Below are 24709 nucleotides of genomic sequence, written 5' to 3' on the forward strand. Positions count from 1 at the left end.
ACTTCTAAAATTGGTTTTTTTTAATAAGTGGTTTTCGTAAAAGTAAGAAGCAGTTTCTGTTTGGCTAATAATTTGAAAAGCACTTCTAAGCAATGATTAGTGTTTCTCAAAAAAAGTATTTCCGGAAGAAACTACTTATTTTTTTTCTTCTACTTCTACTCAAAATCACCCTTTTTTTTCCTCTTAAAAACTTGGCAACACCTCAACATTGAAAAAAAAAGTTTTTTTTGAAGAAAAAATGGTGTTTTTGGCTTTGGAGAAGTTTGGCCAAATCGACTATTAGTTTGATTGTACACAAAGTTTAAGAAAGTAAAGAAAATTTTAAAATCTTGTGGTCTTAAATTAAAGATGTATATATCATTCGAGTCTTGTGGTCTAAAATATGACATGTGGAAAATTGGAGCTAAATAATACTAAAAAGGAAAGTAAGACATATAAATTGAAATGAAAAAAGTATGTTTAGAGCCTGTTTGGATTGGCTTAAAAAAATGACTTTGCAGCAGAAATAGCTTTTAACCCAAAAAATAATAAGTTGGGGTAGCCCAGCATATTACTTTTGGTATTTTAAGCAGTTTTTAACTTATTTTAAGTATTTTTTATAACTTTGTCAAATAAGAAAAGCTAAAAAAAATTAAAAGCTGAGCCAATCCAAACACTCTCTTAGTCGATTTTTTATACGTATATATAATTTGAGCAAAAATTATTGGGTTCACGAGAACGGTAAGCCCATTGATACAAGGCTAGATCCGCCACCAAGGTGGTTGGATGGTCCAACAAGGACACACTTCCAACCGAGCACTAATGACGTGGCTTACGTATGTATATAGCATGTTTGGCCGAGCTTCTTTTTGGCCAAAAGTGTTTTTTTTTGTTGCCAAAAGCACTTTTGGCCAAAAATTGAGATGTTTGGCCAAGTTTTTGGAAGGAAAAAAAGTGTTTTTGAGGAGAAACAGAAAAAAGTAGCTTCTCTCCAAAAGCATTTTTTTGAAAAGCTACTTAAAAGCAGTTTTTTAAAGTTTGGACAAATACTAATTGCTGCTCAGAAGTGTTTTTCAAATTAATTAGCCAAACATAAACTACTTCTCACCAAAAGAACTTTTGAGAAAAATACTTTTGAAAAAAATTACTTCACAAAATAAGCTGATTTTTGCAGTTAGGGCAAACGGGCTAATAGTCTCACGAGGAATACGTACGGTTAACCTAATAATACATGTCCTTCATAATTTGTATTGCCAGCAGACTAGTAGTATTATAATTCTTATTTGGAACAGGAGAGATTAATTAAATATATTTATCTCCGACAGTCTATTTGAATTTAAAGATTCAAAATTCATTTAAACAGAAGGTACTCACCTAATTTTTTGTCGATAAATTCAATTATTTGCAAAAGCTAATAAACGTATATTTTTTAAGCTAACAAAACAAGTCTTACTATTTATAGGATGTTGAAACAAACATGTCATATAGTAACTGACCCAAAAAAACAAAGAAAAAGGAAGGTAAAGATCCACGTGATTCAATAATTCCAACTAGAGTAGGATTAATCTATTGATTTTTGCAGGGGAGTACGAAAGAAAAGACTAGTGTGCAGTTTGTTATTATGTCTTATTCGTAATAATTTATCCCACTGGACAATAAGCTCATCTCTTCTCATCTCAGAAAGATGAAATTTTAGTATATAATCCTATGATGGTGGAATTATGCATGGTTATCTCTATAAGCGAAAATGAAAACATGATATAAGTATTCATATTTTTGTTTTAAGCAACAAAAATAATCTTTTATAACAGTTATAAAAAGTAATCTTATGTAAAGTTAACATACTGTCTTCTTGTTGAATATGTCATATTATTAAAATAACATTTGTTGATCATAAAAACAATCGGTTCAATTTTCAGAATCAATATTTCTTTTTATAAAATCAAGACAAATTTGTTAGGATCGAAAAAAAAATCATATGTCATGCGGAAGCTAGTAAAGTAAACTTTCAACGACGATAAATTATACAACAAAGAAAAATATATCAAAATAGACACAAACATATAATGTGGTTCGGACAATTAACCTACGCACACGGCGGAAATGAACAATCCACTATATAAAAAGAGAGTACAAAATATTGAGAGAACAACTTCACGAATAGGCAAACACAAGTGACACACTAACAATTGTCTTGTAATGGATGTTATTGAATGAGAAGGAAGGATCCTCAATTTATAGAAATCCAAACATTTTCCTACGAGAAAAGGGACTAGCCAAATATGGAAGATTATATTTTCCCTTCTAAGAAAAGAAAAATTCAATTATGGTAAATATGTCGTCATTTTCTTCATGAGATAGAAAAATCAATTATGGTAAGAAAATCTGGACAAACACCTAATAAAATTTCTCTTATTTATCATATATTAAGTATCAATAATATTTAAACGCTGTATAAATAAAGTTTATATATATAAAAGAATGAGGAGTGTGAAAAGATTGTGCGAAAATGAGAATTAAAGATGAAGCAGCGTGCCATATTAAGCAAGACATTCCTTTTGGGATAACACTCTACATATAATACTATTTAATTGTGTTACCTTAATCTTTTTTTTTTTTTTGGTCTGAATGTTACCTTAATCTCCAACACTATCTTTCTTTTTCTTTTTTCCCCCAACACTATCTTCCTTTTTATTAATTTACTGTTTTTGATGGGGAAAAAAAAAAGAAAGAGAAAAATAGATAGTGAATGAAGATAATCTCCTAGTCCTAATCTTTAACATTGAGAAAAGAGAGAAAGATAGGTAGCCAAGATAATCTACCAACTATTCCTTATATTAAATATATGTATTATCTCTTGTTAAACTCATAAGATTAATAATTTTCTTTTTTTAAAAAAGTTTCTTTGTTGCCCCAACTAAGAAAAACACTATACCATTTTGAAAATACCCCAGTTATGCAACTATAGTTAAATTAAGACGTATTAACTTCTAACTAATGCTTGCCATAAATTAATGAAAACATAATTAGGTATTAAACTTAAGTTGCATAAGACTAAAACATCATAAAGAAATTAGTGAAAAATTTGGGAACCTTTAGCATTAAATCTAACTTTAAATATTAGTACTCCATTTGGTCCATATCTTGGTTGTTGCACAGTAGTCATTAAAAAAGCAAATAATAGTTTTATTTATTAGATTTTTGTGCAAACTACATTTTACTGTCTCTCTTAAATATCTCAACTAATATTCGATTAATTGGAGCAATAAAATTAAATTTGATAAAAAAAATTCTTTAAAATTTGAAACAACTTTCAATTTACTAAAATAAGTAATATTGAGATTGGAGTGAATAACCTTGAACAGGACATCATAAAGGAAGGAAGATAGAAATCTTAATGATGTGCGTAAGTGCATACATCCAAGTGGTTCGTTCTTTTTATATTCGGTGTCTAGTATTCGTATTGCAGCTTAATAAAATTTATATGCGTGCCAAAAAGTCTTATATTGGGGATAACATGCTCTTTAATATGGGGAAGTGCACGGTTAGCCACTGTTTAAAATATCTTTAATCTTTAGCCACTACTTTAATAAATTTTACCTGACCGGACGAAAATACCCTTTTGCTCATAAAGTTCATGACCAAGTGTCCTTCACTTTTCAATTTTCAACTCTAAGTTCAGGACTTCAGGACTACATGTCCTTAACTTTTGAACATGCAACTCTAAGTTCAGGATTTCAGGACTTCACGACTACATGTCCTTAACTTTTGAACTTGGAACTCGAAGTTCAGGACCACCTGTCCTTAACTTTTGAACTTGTAAGTCTAAGTTCAGGACATATTGTCCTTAACTTTTGAGCTTGTAAGTTTAAATTCAGGACCTATTGTCCTTAACTTTTGAGTTTGTTAGTCTATGTTCAGGACCAAGTGTCCGTAACTTTTGAGCTTGTTAGTCTAAGTTCAAGACCTATTATCCTTAACTTTTGAGCTTGTTAGTCTAAGTTCAGGACCTATTGTCCCTAACTTTTGGACTTCTTAGCCTAAGTTCAGGACCTATTGCCCTTAACTTTTGAGTTTGTTATTCTAAGTTCAGGACTTCAAGACCTACTGTCCTTAACTTTTGAACTTGTAACTGTAAGTTCATGACCTATTGTCCTTAACTTTTGAGCTTGTTAGTCTAAGTTCAGGACCAAGTATCCTTAACCTTTGAACTTGTAATTTTAAGTTCAGTACCAAGTGTCCTTAACTTTTGAACTTGGAACTCGAAGCTTAGGACCAAGTGTCCTTAACTTTTGAACTTGTAATGAAAAGTTCAAAAGTAGAGAAACTATTATATGCTATATGCGGGACAAATAGTTATCAGCATCTACAAAATAAAAAGTTCTAGTTTATCCTTTAAATTAGTTGCCAAGTGTATTTCCCATGCAGGTGTTTCGTTCAAACTATCTTAAGAAGAAATAGTTCTAATCTGTCCTAGAAAGGTACCAACTTCTGCTAATGAATCTTTTCTACCAAGTGTCTTATGCACACACTATCAAGTAACAGTATGCAAAACGAAAATGTTTGTCATTAGTGGATATCCTCTGTAAACCCACTAATTATATGAGAAATTATCAGAGTCCGAGACACCTTACAAAAAGAGAATCCAATGGAGTCCACGACAGTCGTCGTCGATGGCGGCATAGTTCTTCTCCCTAACATGAAAGAGATAGAAGAAAGGGTAAAACAGTCTTTTCATATTAATTTTAATAGACTAGTGGCTACTATTGCTAAGCATTGAAAATACTGGATAAAAAGCAAATACCACTTTAAAAAGTGGCTAGCCCACATAATTTTTGCTTCTAATATCAATTATATACCCAAAACTCGAACTTAATACTAATTTTAATTAAGAATAAAGAAGTACTTACTAATGACCCGTTAGTACTAAAGGCCCGTTTTGCCATATAAAAAAATTCTTCTTTTCTGAATTTTTGTTTTCACTTTTTCCCGAAATCAGTCTTGAAGATAAATTTTATAATTTTTCAAAAATTTGAAAATCTTCATAAAGTTATTTTCCAAAATTTTCCCTTCAGATCACTCACAAAAGTTAGAAAAAGTCCAAAATTATATTCCTATCCAAACACAACTCTAATTTCAAATACCATTTTCACTTAATTTATTTTTATTTTTTCCCGAAATTTTATAAATCTTATGTCCAAACGCCCAGTAATTCATCACAATCATTATTGGTATAGTTCATTATTATTTGTAGAATGTGGTTAGTCTGATTAGAGTGAGAAAGAGACCCCAAAAGTGGGCTCTTTGTCCAAGCATGATTTACATAATGCTAAATTAATGATTGCACTCGTGGCTGTCAATCTTTATGGAATAACGGATCAATATGACAATATATTAGAATTCATAAATAAATTGAGACCGACCTTTTTATTTACTTTTCTATATTTGGGGTGGGATGGGCTTGGGCTACCAGTCTTATAGTAGGCGTTTGGATAATGTTTGATTGAACTTGTAAAATGAAAAATATTTGAAGTTGAAAATATGAATATGAAAATATAAAATATTTGTCACATTTGCTTCACAAAATACTTCATGTTCTTCCATTTTTAATAGGATAAAAATCATCATTTACAGAAGTAGTACTTTTAACATATTTGAGAAACTTGTTTTGAAAAGTATCTCAAGTGAAATCACGAACTTCATTTTTTCTTCTAAGTTAAAATCCATGGCTTCAATTTTTTTTAATTTCAATTTTAACCAATATTGACCAAAAAAATTAAAACTCCCAGCCTCTGGAAAAAAGGGGGGGGGGGAATAAAAAATTATTTTCTTCGAAAATTTACATATTTTTCGACTATTATTTTTATAGTGGTTATATAATCTTATTTTCTCGGGAAAAAAATGGTGCAAACTTGAAAGTCCAACAAAAATGCGTGAGGAAATGAAAGAGGAGAAGACAAAAACAAAAGATTCTTTAGGGAACGCAATATATAGTTAGAATCCTTTTAGATCTTGAAATGTCGAATTTGCTACAGTATAAATACAAATTCATGACAGTGGCAGGAAACAAAGAAGGAGAAAAAGTAGAAATCCATCTTCGATTCTACAGCAATGCATGGGAATAAATAGAAAAACATTGTACATTTGTATGTTGGTGTCATGTTGGATTTATAACTAAAGTCATGACGCCATTCTCCCAATTCAATTGTGTCGTATCAATCAAACTTAGTGCTCAACCCAATTCAATTTGTCCCCTTCTGTGTTAAAGCCATCTCCATCTTCTTCTTTTTAACCATATGGTATTCGCAACAACACATTTATCCAACTAATTTGAATTTGCTTAGCAAGAAAGTGTTTTCTATAGTGGATTTTAGTGATTTTTGAAGCTCAAATTGGAAATTTAAATCAGGAGCGGCCATTTTCTAAAGCAGGTAAAGCAACTGCTTTAGGCCTCATATTTGTATGTGAGCTAGTTTCCACTGTAAAAGGGGAAGCATAACAAAAGATCGATCTTTTTGTTGCCTGCAATTAGAGGTGATAGTCTATGAAGGGTAGGGGTGTACATGGATCGAGTTGATTCGATTTTATCAAAATTAAACCAAATCAACTATACCGGTTTAGGTTGGTTCGGTTTTGTATGATTTTTCGGATTTTTTATTACTTAAACATTATTTCAATCTTACTTTGTTGAATTTTTTATAAGTAAACATATATTTAGTAAAAAATTTAAAAATTGACAAAATATTATCTATTTGTTATAAATAGAATTCTATTTAAGGTGAATGTCTATATTTAGAGAGATTCTTGGGTTTATTGCTTGGTGGCTAAGTCAATCTCTCCCTATAAATAGAGGGTTCTATTCTATTGTAATTCATCCCATATCAATAAGAATTCTCTTCTCTCTACTTTTCTCTGCAATACTCTTCTTCTTCTTTTATTGTTTCATAACACGTTATCAGCACGAGACTCTAACCAATTGAGTAGAAGATTTGGGATTGAGCATAATGATTGTCAATTATTCTATGAACTTCCTTCATGATTAAATTCTGGATTTAAGGTAAGTATTTTACTTTTCTCTTTCAAATTCTTGACATTCTATAATTTGATTTTAAATACAAGCAAAGACGATAAATTTTGATTGCAACTCTAATGGAGTTTGAAAGATATTATAACCACCCAAAGTGGTAAAATTTCTATGCCTTGCCATGATCAAATTCATGTATGATTGTGGGCAAAGAATTGAAAATCCGTCCCATTGAATTTGCTCCATTCTCATTCCCTTTAGAGAATGTGATAGCAGTATGTGATAAGTCTGAAAGAAGACAAAAATTATTACTATGAATGTATTAATGGATGTGGACGTGGCAATAGACGAAATTATAATCGTCATCATTGTGGTAATGAGAACAATAAGGATTCTCAAAATAATCATTCACTTTGTGAAAGTAATATTTGTCATCGATTTGACATGAGATTTTATAAAGCACATATAGATGATTATGGTCCATTCATGATGTGAATATGACAACATCTAATTTATGAATACATATTCATTCTTGGAAGAATATGAACGTGCTAGTGGTAGTGAATCACTCACCTTCACTTCTAGAAGGAGGTTTGAGATGATATAAGAAAATAATGTCATTATTATGGCATGAATGGTCATCGGTCACGTACCTATTGCACACCAAAATATTTTGGTAATGCGATTATTAAAGAATAACATTAATGCAAGAAACATATCTTGCATATAATTTTGACCATAACCATAATGGTATAACTTTCTCTTTAAAAGAGATATTCACCATATTGATGTTGATGAATATGTGGTAGTACAAAATTAATTGAGAACTCTGCAAGAGCCAATTATACTATTTTGGAGAAACACAATTGATTACCAATAAGGTATTGTGTTGTAGTAAGTCTCAAAGAAACTTATTCAGTTTCCAAAGTACACGCGAAAGCAGTTGATTATATTGAGACTATAAATAAAGGAAAGATTTAATATCTTCTATTACTACAACTTGTAGCGGGGTAATATGTATGTGAAAAGTTACCCGCTTTATTCTTCAGTTTGTACTACACAAATAAAAGAATACCACAATAAAGTAGAACTTTATTGATATAAAACTCATATCATAATAAACTTGGAGTTTATTGATATCCAGTTGGCATAGCTGGTTTAGTCATATCAATTTAAGTATGATGTGCAAAAATAAAAGAGAATTCAAATGAGTAAACATTAAAGAACTAGAAAGTTCTTTACGAATTCTCCTAGGTTGCTTGTTCTCATTAATTAGTAGACCAACTAAAATTGGGATTGAATCTCATAAACGCTGGAAATATCAAAAGTGAATATGGGCTCATTCACTTGCCATGTATACCACATAAGATGCATCTATGAGATGGTTACATGTGCGATTATTATTAACCCGCAACATGATGTTTTGCGAGGTAACTTGCTCAATAATTTTAATTTCAAGCATAATTTCTAGATTTTCTATTCAAGAAGTCCATCTTGATAAGTTGGTTTACATCACAGTTGGTTTAGCAAAATAATTTATTAAGTGCCTCCACTTAATAGCTAAACTATTGCTTATGAGAACAAAGTTATCTATATCAGTTTGATATAGGTTATATACGAAAGTATAGTACATTCTCCCCTCACAAGTGGTTCAGGGTCAGGAACCAAATAATTTCATCTTATTATTATTAATGTGCGGTGTATATTTTGATTAGCACCATGACACACAAAGATGGGCTCTCAAAGTTAAGGAAACAAGTTAGTTTTTCTAACATGAGAGGCAGACATGATAAACACTTGAGAAAAAATTACGTGGAACGGATTATCATTTGTATATATAGATCCTCGAATATCATAATATGAACTTGAAGTTCATAAAAAGATAATTCGTTTGCTATATATTATAAAGCATGCCATACGCATTTGCTGACCCAAAGAAAGTAACTATATTCTCATTGCAAATGCTCATATTAAGTCATAGAAGGACAAAGTCTATGGTACGCTTAAAGCGTATAGACAAATCGGTTTCAAATAAAACTTCTTGATAAAGAAGATGATCAAATGATCAAACTGATCATAATAAGGAGGCAAGTGATCAAGAAGATCACATGACATAACACTTCATAAAATCTCATGAGAGATTCAGGTACCTGAATATATGAATGAAGAGATCTCTATGTTATGTCTTTATGAAAAATTATTGGAACCGATATAAAATGTTCGTCGACGACATCTATCATAGTGCTAAGTATAGATGGGAATCTTAAGGCTGTCGAGACAGATACAAAAATATTGGCCAAATAGACGATACACAATTCAAATAGAATTGGTTTAATATGAAAGACATGTAGTTTTGGACATGTAGTTCAAATACTTGAAAGTATAAAGTCAATGGTATGTGCAATCAGTTTCCGATATCTTATATGTCTAGCATGACATAAAAACTTGATATGCATCTAAAGTCTATTATATGGCTTATATGACTTAACTTATATGACAATCCATGAAGGATTTAAGTCGCTTAAAGCATATACAATTCTTGGTCTTGAAGTACCACATCCTAAGTGCAATTTGTGCACATATGTATCTTGCTATAACTATAAGCATGATAATGTGATAGCGAGAATACCTCTATGGAGATATTGAAAGGCCATTCTACGGAAGTTTATGAAGACATTACATCTCTATCAAGACTGATGATTTCAAGATGCAATATATTCATTCAAGTTAATATGGTTGATTTTTTTATCAAGTCTCTACCAAAGATCGTTTTGAAGATGGTGCACAAGATTGGAATGCAAATGCTTAAAGATGTGAATTGATGCTCTCATCAGGGGGAGTTAATGCGTGTTGCACTCTTTTTCCTTTACAAGGTTTTTTTCCATTGGATTTTCCTTGCAAGGTTTTTAGCGAGGCAACCAAAAAGCGTATTTTTAGATATGTGTACTCTTTTTCCTTTTCTACAATTTTTTTCCCATTGGGTTTTATTTAATTAAGGTTTTAACGAGGCACATTATCTGTTGAATAGACATTCAAGGGGGAGTGTTATAAATAGAATTCTATTTAAGGTAAATGTCTATATTTAGAGAGATTCTAGGGTTTATTGCTTGGTGGCTAAGTCAGTCTCTCCCTATAAATAGAGGGTTCTATTCCATTGTAATTCATCCCATATCAATAAGAATTCTCTTCTCTCTACTTTTCTCTGCAATACTCTTCTTCTTCTTTTATTGTTTCATAACACTATTAAAATATTCTTATGGGTGAGTTTTCTTAGTAACATGTGATAATTATTTTTTTAGTCGTCTGGCAATAATTTTTTGTTGATGTACATTTTCAAAGTTAATCGAATTTAATAATTAAACATAAAAATCAATATGATACCTAAATAATAATAACTACTTCAAATTAGAAAAAAATATAAGAATATTGATAGATTTTGACATATGAATATGGAAAAACAAAGAGATTGACACATTTCAGTAAGACTTGATAAGAAAGTGATTATACAACCCATTATTTAAAGTTAATAAATATGGAGCACTTCATATTCTATTAAATATTATATTCCGTAAGTGAATCGAAGAATTTCTAGACATTTTTTAAAGAAAATTCTATATAAATTCTTAAAAGCATAAAAAAAAATTATATATTTATATGTAGGTTTAGTTTAGGTTCTTTTACTCAATATCAAATTAAATCAAACCAAATCTAGTTGAGTTTTTTAGTCGGTTTGGTTTGACTTTTCGATTTAATGCGATTTTCGATTCAGTTTATACTCCTAATCACAGGAGAGGGAAGATAAAAGACATGCTAAGGAATTACCCGCTAATCAATATTTCTCATGTTCAACCAGGAAAAGAAACCATGATCGAACACGGCTCGTACAATAGATGTGCATGTTTATCTAAATTCTTCGAGATATATGCGTGGGTCACGATAATCTGAAAAGACTTTGAAACAAACCAAACCAACTGATTTCACAACAGACTTACTCGTTGTTTATACTCAATAAATATATAATACTATGTGCTTGCTGTAACTGTAAAGTATTTTCCATGTTAATCCTCCACCTCCATACACAAGTTTCATTCTGTAATAGTAGTAGATTTTTGTTTCCCTTTTCGCTTATACTTTTCAAAAAGTTGCAGATTCACTTCAGCTTCATTGGGCTGATTCTTTGGACTCTGGTGGCATGACCAGATAAAAAGAGTTATTATTGACAGCGTACGGATTTACTACCGAAAGAGGGCCTAAATTAAAATAAGAGCAAAAAAATGACATTATATAGTCGTTCTAAAAATAATAACCAAAATATATATAAATTCTATACACTTTTACGATCACCGTATACAAATAATTTTGGCAGCAGGCGTGATCTTTGCCCAAATAAAATCGGCTCTCTTTCGCAATCACTGTTCAAAATCCAGCGCGCACTATGAAAATCGAACACGAAAATTATTCAATTCACGTGCTAATTGCTCAGTCCATTTCCTCAGTTATCTGCAGGGTTTATTAGGATTTAAGAAGCCTTAACAACTCCCACCAAACAAGCTCTGAAAGCTGGAAAATACCTGATAAAAATCTGTAATATCAATACCAATGACCAATACTATCACGTGAAAATGGCAGGGGCTAGTCAGTTTTCGGGCCGGTAATTGAAAAATAGCCAGCGTTTGCAAAGTCATTGTAAAATAGCTACTTACTATTTTGCTGTAACACGGAAAGTTTCAGCATAATATACTGGAGATTGGTGCATCTGTGTATGAACTTACGGCCTATTATGATGGAAGTACAGCACACGGAAAATTTCAGCATAATATACTGAAGATTGGAGCAACTGTATATGAACTTTCAGCATATTATGCTGGAAGTCCAGTATATTATGCTGGAACTCCAATATATTTTGCTGGAAGTTCAAATGTAAAAAATTCGAACTCCAGTATATTATGCTGGAATATTTTTCGTATTTTGAACAGTATTTTCGTTCAAATTTATTTTTACATGAAAAGTAGCTAAATTTCGATTACTTTTGAAAGTGTGACTATTTTTAAATTACCACTTATAAATTTGGCTATTTTTAAATTTCACCCTACTATCACGTCTTGCCATGCCATCTAATGGTATCCGTGAGAGTCTACTGCAAAATAAATGTGAGTTTAATTTTAAAGTCTACCATGCAGTACGAAGAAAAAAAAATGTACGTAATACCACTGCGCCGAAAGAATAACAAATGTAATACTAATAGGAGTAGTATTTAGCACATACATAAAGTATATGATCAAACTGAATTCAGTATATCAATTCTCTGTTAATCTGAATTCATAGAGATATCAATATATGCATGGACCACGTTAATCCAGAAACGACTTACTCGTTATTTACACCAAATCATATATGTATAATGTGTTTGCATATTACTTTTCATCACTTAATTGTGATTAATTGAATACATTCTCAACTCATTTTTATCACCTAATCATGTTAAGTTAAAATAATTTGGCGTAAGTTAAGCATTTTCCATGTTCCTCCACCCGTATACACAAGTTCCACTCTGCAATTGATTTTTCTTTTCCCTTTAATTTGTTTATATGTATACTTTTCTAAGAGTTATTGACAGTGTACGGATTTATTCTCGAACGAAGGCCTAAATTAAAATAAAATTGACTGGGATATTATAATTTTTATCTCGCGCCAGAAAATATTTATATTTTGTAGCCGAAAAAGTGTATAATATTTGTATATAATATACAGAATATATATATACTAAAAATATAATAAAAATATATATTTTTTCGACTATAAAATTTTGAGAGCGGCTATACAGTGTCATTTTTCCTTTCGCAATCACTGTTCAAATCCAGCGCGCACGAAAATTATTCAATTCACGTGTTGATAGCTCCCATTTCCTCATACGTTATCTGCTAACTGCATCGTTTATTAGGGTTTAATAGCCCGTTTGGCCAAGCTGCAAAAATCAGTTTATTTTGAGAATTGATTTTCTTTAAAAATGCTTTTCTCAAAAGTACTTTTGGTGAGAAGCAGTTTGTATTTGGCTAATTAGTTTGAAAAGCACTTCTGAGCAGCAATTAGTGTTTGGCCAAGATTTAAAAATGGAAAATTTTCAAGAAGCACTATCTTTTAGTGGTAATTAGCTATTTATAGATACCATTTGCTATATTACATCCTATATACGTTTTTATATGTATTTAGATGTATTTAATGTATTTAGATTACTGTATTTTGAATACATTAGGAAAAAAAGGCGTCAATCTTGGAAATCCAGTTAATAAGATTTTGTATTCAACTGTATTCAAGATCTTTATCATTGAATACAGTAACATATTTTCCTTAAAAAAGGACTTTTCAACTGATTTAAAACGGAAACAAAATCAATCTCGCAAATAGTCTCCTAATATAACTCAACTAACACAATTATATCACCCATAATCTGTATTTCCCCCTCCATTGAAGATTTTCCATCCGAAAGTACTCAAAAACATAACAATCTGTAGATTTTCAATTCTCCCTTCTTTCTTTTCTTGTTCTTCTGTTACAGTTCGTAGAAATAAATTTTCAACCAAGAAAATTTGAGATTAATACAATTGTATACAAAAATATGTTCAAATTCGATTTTGCATATGACAACTTTTACAATTTTATTGCGACATTCTGGAAAGTGGAATAGTGAGAGTAACTACGTCGATTATTCGATTGAGGGAATACTGATAAAGGAGTATGCGTCGTATAATGATGTGGTCGCGTCAATTTCAAAGCAACTGGACATAGATTTGAGCTCAAAGTCCATTAAAATTCAATACAAAGTAGAAGGAAATTGCACGCCAATGGAAATACACAATGATATGGGTTTTAGGGTGTATGTAGAGTTGAAAAAAGAGAACAGAGAATTCAAGATGTATCCTTTGTGCATAACAACAATTGACAAAGAAGTTGTATCCGAAGGTAGTTTAATTCAAGGCGACATGTCCAAATGGAAGAAGCAGTTCAAAGGTATAATTTCGATATAGATGATACCCTTGCCCTTGATGTTGTCAATTCAAGCGAACCAATTGGGGTGTTCGAACTAGACGATTTGATAATTTCAAAAACAAATCAAAGGGAGATTATGGTTGGACAAGTATATAAGGATAAAGCTACATTGAAAGAGGTGATGGAGCATTATGCTATATCAAAAAGGTTTCAATTCCGGGTTGATAGGTCTAATTCAATCAGGTTTGAGTGTTCTTAAGTATTCATTATTGTTTTGTTTATTGTATTCTGGTTGGATTTGTAAAGTGTATGGAGGTGTATTTAGTTGTATTTGTGAATTTTTACTTGACCTATATTGGTGTGTGTGTTTAGTTATTATGTATTAATAATACATGTATTGGTGTGGAGCATTGCGCTAGTACAGAAGAATTGAATGTAAAATCAAACTGTTTGTAGATGTATTTAGCTGTATGCAGATGTATTTAGCTGCAATCACGTATGTAGATGTATTTAGTTGTATGTAGTGGCTCTAACTGTTTTTTATTAAGTGTATTAGTTGTATTTAAATGTATGCTTATAAGTATAGGTGTATTCAACCTTGAACACTGTATATATTTGTGTTGTATAATACTCTATATGTATATATAGATGCAATAATATATTCAAATTTATATGAGTGTATTTTTTGTAAGTATTTATATTGATCATATGTATAATAATAACTTCTTTGCAACTATGCATTATTATGTATGTCTGATGATTGTGCATGGAGGTTTAAGGCTTCTAGCAATAACAAATCACAATTGTTCAAAGTGAGAGAGTTCAATGATAAGCATACATGTCCGTTGAAGGATAAGGTGTATGAGCAACGTCAGGCAAGTAGCAGCCTTATAGGTGGTATGATTAGGCCCAAGCTTACAAATCATAAGAGAAATATACCCCAAATGATATAATTGATGATGTAAAAACAGATTTAGGTGTCGATGTTAGTTACATGTTGGCATGGCGGGCTAAAGAAAAGGCAATGAATTTTTTGAGGGGTGAACCGACTGATTCATACAATAAATTACCAGGATACTGGATATGACATATCCTGGTTCGCACATTAGAATGGTAAAATTCCCACAAAATGAGTTCAAGTATGTGTATATAACCTTGTATGCCTTTATAAAAGGGTTCGATCAATGTAGACTCATTGTGGTTGTGGATGGAAACAACTTAAAACCATATTACACTGGGACTTTCGTCTCGGCCAGCACTTTGGATGGTGCAGGTGAGTATGCTGGTTATAATATGGTATTATAATAGTACTGCATATAAAATATTGAAATACATATTTAAAATATGTATGCCATTTTATTTACAGGCCATATACTTCCACTGGCATATGGTGTTATTGATTTAGAGAACGATGTTGCTTGGACGTGGTTCTTTGAGCAATTCAAGGAAGCATATGGTGAGAGAGAAAGCATGTGCATCGTTTCAGATAGGAACGAAAGTATCATCAAGCTTGTATCAAGAGTGTATCCAACTGTACCACATTTTGCTTGTATATGGCATCTTTGGAACAACGTATATAAGAAATTCAAAAAGAGTCATTCAAAGTTGAGCGAGATATACTTTTCAATGGCAAAAGCTTACACACAGGCTGAGTTTGACAGTCTAATGGAGAAGGTGGGAAGGTAGATATTAGGGTGAAAGAATACTTAGAGTTAGTTGGATACGAAAAGTGGGCTAGGTTGTATGTACCTGTCAACGGGGGATGGACAATGACGTCAAATATTACCGAGTCAATCAATGTCGCACTTGTGTCAGCAAGGGAATTGCCAATATACGACCTCCTCGAAGAAGTTAGGAAAATGTTTGGACGTTGGAATTGTAGCAATCGTAAAGAGGCTCTACAGACCTACACAACGCTTGGTAAAAAATACCAGGAGATGCTTACCTTGAACGAGGCAATGTCTACACGAATGACTGTAAGTTGTCTTTTATTTATGTATTTGTTTCCTATATGTATCTATGGTACAAGGTATTTAACTGTATATATTTCAAGGTAGCAATGGAAGTTGTATCCTATATTCAGTCAAGACTACTCTTTAATATTCTGTCAGCATTCCTTTAGTACGTATTCATCTATATTCAATGTATTTACATGTATATACATGTATGTCTTTGAATTATGTATGTATAAATATAGTTGTATCTAATATAGTTGTATTTTAATACAATATATATTGTGATTCTTAAAACTAGATAAAATTCTATTTCTTTTATATTCTTTGATATATATATTATTTGTTTTTTAAAATGTAGGTTGTGCCATCGACTGAATATTTGCATATGGTGAACGATGAAGGAAGACATTACACAGTATGCCTTTTAGAGAAAAAATGCAGTTGTGGGCGGTTCCAAGTCGACGAATTACCGTGCCCACACGCTTGGGCTGTACTGAAGAGCAAGTTTCTAATGTCAGAAGATTATTGCTCTGATTATTACAAACCAAAGTCTGTTGTAATGACATATGAGGTGCCCGTGTATCCTTTGCCTGACTGGAAAGAATGGAATATACCAGCCCATGTAGCAGATGAAGTTGTATTACCACCCAAATGGAAAAGACCTCCTGGAAGACCAAAGAAGAAGCGTGATAAGCCGTTGATTGAATTGCTGCAGAAGAAAAATCAACATTCGTGTAGCATATGTGGGCAGGAAGTACATAATAAGCGTACTTGTAGAAATGTTCCACGTAGAAATTAGTTCACAATCTGACTTGTATTAATGAAAAATGATTTGTCATGTATTATAGTGTCATTTCGAATATGTTTCGGATATATTTAGTTGGTGTATTAAATCTGAATACGTAATTAAAATACGACCATTATATCTTCATTATATATGAATATAGATAAATACAATCATTGAATACATATGATTACAATAAATTGTATACACAGGGTATGATTGTATCATAAACAGAACTGATGATTTTTTTCTGAATAAATATCATATATTAGAGATTGAATATGATTTATGAAAGTAAAATACATGTATTCGAATACACTTGAATATATATTAATACAATCTGTTATACACGTATAGATGTCTAAATATGTATTATACAAGGGTCTAAATAGATTTGAATACATTTGCATATAAATGAATACAGATGAATAAAATCAGTTATATATAAAAATATGTATTCAAAGTACAACTGAATACATATCAATGCAATATTTATATAAATATGAAGGTCTAAATACACCTGCTGAAAATATGTGAACATAACCTGGTGAATACATATAAATACAACTTAATAACTGACTATTACAATAAGTTAAATACATATAAATACAAAATATTGCATACATACTAATACAAACTGATATAAACACACAAAAACCCAACAGGTTGAAGGACAGATTAATTCAGAAGCAAAAAAAAAGTCAATACATCGATTGGATGCTTGAAATGATAATGTATAAAAACTGTTGATACAGTCACTAAATTACCAACACCCTGTCCAACACACTATTTTTACCAACACAGTGTCCAAGAAAAAAAGTATTCACAAAAACTCCCATCGAAAACTACATTCACCTACGACTACTCTAACATTATCTTCACCGACGTATCAGAATCGGTGATGTGCCTAAGAATGTTTGAAGTTGCTTCGCTCTCGCTTACGGCATCAGCGTCTATCTTCCGCATAACATAATCCCAAAGGAGGGCACCATATCTTTGATGGAGCAAATTGGCATCAAATTTTATTTGTGGAACCATCCCAACGGTGCTAAGAAACTCTGTGTATGTCGCGACATGCACCCCACAATCCCTGAAAGAATGCACCAAAACAGTTAAAAATAATTCATATTATTATAAAAATGATACAAGGAAAAGGATTAAACACATACATGCTACCGGGATTTTGTTGAGACAGATCTGAAATGAAAACAACTTCAAAGGGATCAGTTGGTGCCTTGTTAGAGTATGCTGAGTCATGAGTCCAATCTATGCCTTGCTTATCTTTGTAAAAATCACTGATCGATAGATACAGAGGTACAAGCTTAGCTAGCTTATCTATCTCTGAAGCCACATAAGAATCATGCAATGCTGATCTAATGGAGTCATACACTTTGATAGATCTATCATTGAATAAGACAACTGCCAATACCCAATGCATTTTTTCTTCCAAGTTGACTGGTATCAAGACGTTGTCAACAGTATGCCACGGTACATTAGCCATCAATCTGTAGCCCCTTATGTACTCACATACCACATCCTCTTCTTTGGCTACATTTGCATTACTATCTGTATCAGCATACCTGTCGAATATTTCAGTTATTTTTGTCTTGAATATACAATCAACAGTTGTATACGTGAAGTTGGGTATTGGGTTGTACTTTCCCTTCTTTCTTAAGTAGTAAAAGATGACACCAATATGCTACATTTAAAATGGAATACACCATGTCAGTACATTGAATGAAATTCAGAAAATATCAAATGCTGAAAACATAATTGAACACATGCAGCTGTATGTAATCTATCAACTGCTGAAAACAGATTAGTAAAATTGTATGTTACATACATGTTGCAGAATACATGTATGTATCTGATAGTAGTGTAGAGTTAACATACTAAATGTGGAAGGAGTCTTACATTGTCATTCCATACTTTGTCGTCAGATGAGAGAAGGTAAAACCAATTTTTTGAAGTGAGTTGATCAATGCCAAAATCCAACGGTATATGCAGTATTGACTTGTTTTTTTGTAATGGTCTTCCAAATCACTTCTACAATGAATTTCAAAATACAATATGTCTATTATTTAAATTATAACTATATTGAATAAACATACAGAACTAAAAACTTACTTTTGGTAATGTTTAGCGAGAAAACCATCACGAATCCATTTCTCATACTCTTGAATGACTAATGTAGGATGTGGTCCCGAAATCAAATCATTTTCAAATGGGTGTTTCTTGTCGAATATGGGAGTCAACTTAACTGAGGTGCTTATTGTTCAGGAAAGTAATGAATACAAACATTTAATTTTGTATACAAGGGGGAAGAAGATCATATATTTATAATTCATTATTTTTTAAAATAATTTACTAACCTGCGGAGTCGAAGTTTGACTCATAAGGCGAAGAATACCATCTACTAGGACGCAGATTCCTATGTGAGGCTAATGGAGTTGCATCTGTTGGATTTTTTGCTGCATGATGTATCACAATTCTAGCTTCTGGAATTTGACTTGGAAGAAAATGGTTCGACAACTCAAACTGTGATACATGTACTTCTTTGGATACACATATAGGTGGTATGATACACAACATCTCAGATGTATTATTCCCATCAACCATTGCTTCATCACAAACAGGATTAACATCTGTATTCTGTTAATGTATACATATGTATATGAGTGTTTTATGAGCGCCTTGGTAATCGGGTACCCAGATTACTCAACTGGAGAACCACTGTAAATCAACCGACTTATGCTTATCTGATGAATGGCATGTTCAAAGACCAGGGAAACATGGTAAATTAATATTTCATAAGTTTTTGAAATTCAATTTTGCATACAATACTTGCTAAGTATAGTCTATTCTGCATATAACATACATATGAATATGTACTGTATTTTCAAGTTCCATACACCCAACAGTTCCATACGAATACATACATTATTATATACATCCAACATACATATGCATACAATATACATCTAAATACAACCTAGATTTTCCATATGCAATACACCATTCATCTGCATACAGATTATACTTTCCTTTTGCTATAGCCTACAGTTGCACACAATATACATTTCGATATAGTGATCAACTTTAAATATAGGTTGCATATAACATACAATTTTCAATTTCCAGATTGTTTACAAAGACATCCAACCAAGCGATGTAGAGCTTGTTGTTATTCAAATTCCTCTGGAAGGCGTTGAGATAGATACCAGCCCTACCAATACTCATTCAGACAAGAATGCAGATGATCAGGATGATTCAGATGACTTTAGTCCTACACCGCATCTTCAACCTGCGAAGAAATATGATGCAAGTGTTAGACCTTCTTCATCTCCACCCCACAAGAAGCGCAAAGAGCAGATTATAGATCACTCAGAGGCAGGGACTAAACCCGAGACTCCTTATGCTGGTATATCTGAAGTCAATCAAAATGTGTTGCATGATAAGAAGCCAGCGGATTCTAAAGCGGATGAAGTATCTTCGTTGAGGAATGATCTAAATTCATTCAAAGACTACGTGAGTTTTGTATTCCATTAGTAAATAATACAGTTTTGTTATTTAACATTCATATATTTTCCAACACCTATTTAATTTTTTATGTTTTGATTAGGTGACGAGCGAGTTCACGTCTTTAAGAACATTGATCAATGAAAACTTCAAGAACATTTCTAACCAGATTAAAGCAAATCAGCCCATAGTGACACGTGATGATGGTATTCAAATGTCGCATGATGTTGACGTGCAAGATAATCCCAAAGGCCAGCCAAAGAGTGATATAACCGGAGGAGAGAATTTGGAGGTTAACATTTTTTTAAACCTCTGTTAGTTTATGTTTATGTGAACATAATAAGACTATATGATTCTTATTTATTCACATTAATCATCTATAAGACACCATACATATTTTAAAATACAAGTAAATACATGTTAATTAAGTTATACATAACTATTTAATTTTATATAAATATATATATAAACTGAGACATGTATGTAGTTGTATATATACTTAATTTCAAGTTGTATTCTGTTAATGTATACTGTAATTTCAAGATGCATACAACCTAAAGTTCCATACAGCTATATACAACATAAGCTAGGTGTAGTTGTATTTAAGTTTTACACAATACAATATTTATTAAAAGATTATAGTATTTATTATATTTGCAGTTCACAATAACAGAATACAGTAAGTGAAACACATACATATTTATACATTAACATGATACAGATGTTAATCCTCACATACATATGTATAAATTATCAGAATAGCAGAATACAGTATGTTAATTTTGCAATTTTAGGGTCAACCTTTGAGCAGCACTTTTAAAACCAAACTTGCATTGCGAGTGACATACCAGCAATCCTATAGTACTTCTTGTGATAATCCATTTTCTTACTAATAGATGTAATAAGGTTGTTGAATGCAAGAGTACCCCATAGATAATCAGAGTATCGCCCACTCTCGACTAAGTTAAAATGTAGTCGTGGGATGGTTGTGGTTTTCTTCTCTGATAAGAATATCCATGTGTGTATGAGATACAACAATGATATCTTGATGACATCCCATCTTTGCCATCACCCCATTTCTTTTCATCAAAGCATGACAATAAAGCTTCCTTTTTAACCAGCTTTGAACTGCCAAAGTATGTCTGAACAATGCGGTTGGGCACCTCTGTGTTGAACTTAAATTCACGTGGATCACCAACACATTTGAGACCAGTGACGAGGGCAAACTCCCTGATTGAGAAGAAAATTGTTGTACCATTTAGGTGTATTGAAAATACATCATCAGTACTTCCTCTAACTGCTTAACCATGAAGCACCTGAAGAGCTGATGATGTACCTCACACTGATCCATATCAAGGAGACTTCCAAAATAAGTAGAACTTAATAGTTTATACTGTTCTAGAGTAAGCTTTTCTTTGAGATCAGATACTATGTTTGTGTTTGTATATGAACAAATATGCGGTGATAATCTTGGTGAGTGTTTCATAAACAGTTTATTTTCCTGCATACAAACAAGAATTTAAAAAAGGTTTCATATTCATCTTCAATACATTAACTTATTGAGTATTATGAATACATATAAATACAACAAGGTACAGTTAAATATTGAAATACACATTAATACCATTTAGTACAAAAATATGAATATATATATATATATATACAACATGCAAGGAAAACTGTAATAAGTACTGAAATACATAGAATGTAAATTTGAATACATTTAAATACAACATATAATATTCAAGTAAGCACAACTCAGTTATTGACAGTGTGAATGTGCAAATGAGTTCTGGATTGTTTTAATACTTATGAATACAACTAGATACATACAAATACAACATCATACATATAAAATCACGTGAATAATTATGAATACATACAAGTTTCTTTGAATGCATATTAATACAATAACAATTACCTTTTCGTGTCGTGTATCTGATGTTTTTTTGCATCAACTTCCTTAACCTTGACACATGAAGAATCATTCATAGGTTTTTTCCTCTTTTTTGCAACTGGATTTTTTGTTTCTTTTGAAGATTTCTCAACTTGGACTTATTTCGATTTGTCATTGTGTAATTTAGTTCTTCTCTCTGAAGCTGTAGTTGTTGATACACCTGCAAAATCCGACTCCGCTTGAGTTATTTACAACAAAAAAGAGGGCCCATCAAAATTGAAAATTTTGGTGGGTATACCTCTGGTTATCATCTTGTGTGGCGTTGAATCCGACATTGGAGAGAAAAACAAAAACTTCCTGGTAAGTAAACAATAACAATGGTTATTGTTTCAGAAACAAACTAAAATCTGTATCAAAATCAGAGAAACTAAATAATTGTATCAAAATCGAAGAATCTAAATACTTGCCCCAAGAACTTGTTGTGAGGAATAAAACAGTGATTTTAGAGAGAAAAGAAATGGGGAGTGATACTGGCGGAAACCTAGTGAATTTGGGTGGGAGAATAAGTATGAATCGTGGGTTTGTGGGAGAAGAGAGTAAAGTGTATGCAAAAAGAGAGAGAGAGAACGTGGTTAGTAAGATTTACGATGATTATGTGAGAGAAAAGACTAAAAAGGAGAAAGAAAAATATTATTTAGCATATATGGTGCCTTAAATGTAGGATGTAACTATAATTAGATATTTTGCTATAAAGGATAAAAAGTATCTATAGGATGTAATATTTTAAAATGGTATTTATTTAAAATAAATAGGGTACTAAGCTTTTCTATAGGGTGTAAAATTTCCTTTAAAAAATCGCTTCTAAGTGTATTTTTGTCAAGAGTGCTTCTCAAAAAAGTGCTTTTGGAGAGAAGGTATTTTTTTCTACTTCTCCAAAACTGCTTCTGCTTCTCCTCAAAAGCACTTTTTTTTTTCCTTCCAAAAGTTTGGCCAAACACTTCAATTTTTAGCCAAAAGTGCTTTTGGCAAAAGAAAAAACACTTTTGGCCAAAAAGAAGCTTTGTCAAACAGGATATAAGTGGCCTTAACAACTCCCACCAAGCAGGTCCTGAAAGCTGGAGAATATTTAATAAAAATCTGAAATACTAAAACAAATGACTGACACCACCACGGCTTATAATCTAGTGTAAAGGTGGAAAATGGTTAAAAGAAAATAGTTATCCACCCATATTATCCATCAAAAATAGGTTGGATAATGAACCATTTAAAAATGGGTCGAATATGAATAAAGAACTTTATTATCCACTTAGAAAATGGATAATCAATGGATAACTAATGTATTTAACTTTTACATTTGTAAAGCCTCAAAATGGAGTTCTTCAAGTTTGGAAGACTAAGAATTCTCTCGTAAGTGATCATATTTAAGAAGCCGTGGATAATATGGATATCCATATTATCCACCGGATAAACCCATTTTTATCCGTCTCAAATACGGGTCGGGTTGGATAATTTATCTGTTTTTTAAAATTACCCGTTTTGACATGCTAATATCCGACCTGACCCGTCCGTTTGCCACCCCTGCTCTAGTGTTATCAGTAAGAGTACCAAAAAATAATGGTAGAGTTCAATTTTCATAGTTTCCCATCCTTTTCTGTGATCCAGTGGCGGAGGCAGAATTTTCGCCTAAGGGGGTTCAAAAAAAAGTTAAAAAATTAAAAGAAAATGTAGCCAATAGGGATTGAACAACATCCTTTCCCCCTTGACCACAAAGCTATACCTTTGGAATGTATCAATGGGATTCAAAATATATAATTTGAATTTTGCCTTATATGTACAATGTAATTTTCCGACGAAGGGAATTCGGATGAACCCATTCTACCCTCCTAAATCCGCCCCTGCTATAATCCTTTGATATAAAAAAAGGCAGCCCGGTGCACTAAGCTCTCGCTATGCGCGGGGTCCGGACAAGTCCACAAGTGGTCTATTTTATGCAGCCTTAACCTGCATTTCTACAAGGGAAATTTTCGCTCCTATACCACATAGGAAACTATATTACCAAATATGTTCATAGTTTGCATATTACCCGCCATGCTAATAGTATTTATACAAAATATAGATAATTCATTAAATAAGATATCATTGTAGTTGTAGGCTTCTTTATTTAGGCGCGCTAATATTGGAGAATTAAATATTCTTCCAGATATATCACAACGCAAATCACGCATAATATTATCGACTGTTTCGATTCAAAATTTAGCGACTCTGTTTTTGCAATACACTGTGTTTCAATATTTTTTTCTGATTTCACAAATCAAAAACGACTAAATCTTCTACAATTCTTTTGCAACAAACGCAATTATGTCCAAAATCCCAATTATGATACAACTGAATGGGAATTGAGATAGCTATGAGAGATTTAGAGAATTTCAAGTCGATGGCATTGTAGTTGATGAGGATGCGAGTTATAGTCTATTGATTTCTATAATAGCACAACAATTAATGATCGATATATCCGAAAAAATTATAGAAATCGAATATAAAGCAAAGGAAAAGAGAGCAGCAAT

General features: G+C 31.9%; 1 protein-coding gene across 1 annotated transcript; it reads left to right on the forward strand.

Annotated features, from left to right (window-relative positions):
- Positions 1 to 15759: 15759 nt before the first annotated feature.
- Positions 15760 to 16744, forward strand: LOC107829172 (uncharacterized). Its single transcript, XM_016656632.1, has 2 exons — positions 15760 to 15966; positions 16304 to 16744. Exons 1-2 carry the CDS (start codon positions 15760 to 15762, stop codon positions 16742 to 16744), a joined length of 648 nt encoding a protein of 215 aa, XP_016512118.1.
- Positions 16745 to 24709: the final 7965 nt, after the last annotated feature.

Source organism: Nicotiana tabacum, chromosome 6 (genome assembly GCF_000715075.1).
Source record: "Nicotiana tabacum cultivar K326 chromosome 6, ASM71507v2, whole genome shotgun sequence".
In the NCBI taxonomy this organism is placed as follows: domain Eukaryota; kingdom Viridiplantae; phylum Streptophyta; class Magnoliopsida; order Solanales; family Solanaceae; genus Nicotiana; species Nicotiana tabacum.

Bases quoted from the DNA above. Each gene is read 5' to 3' on its own strand.
- LOC107829172 (XM_016656632.1), top strand. From the start codon at position 15,760: ATGACGTCAAATATTACCGAGTCAATCAATGTCGCACTTGTGTCAGCA. The intron at 15,967-16,303 runs GTAAGTTGTCTT...TTTAAAATGTAG, and splicing joins CAATGTCTACACGAATGACT to GTTGTGCCATCGACTGAATA.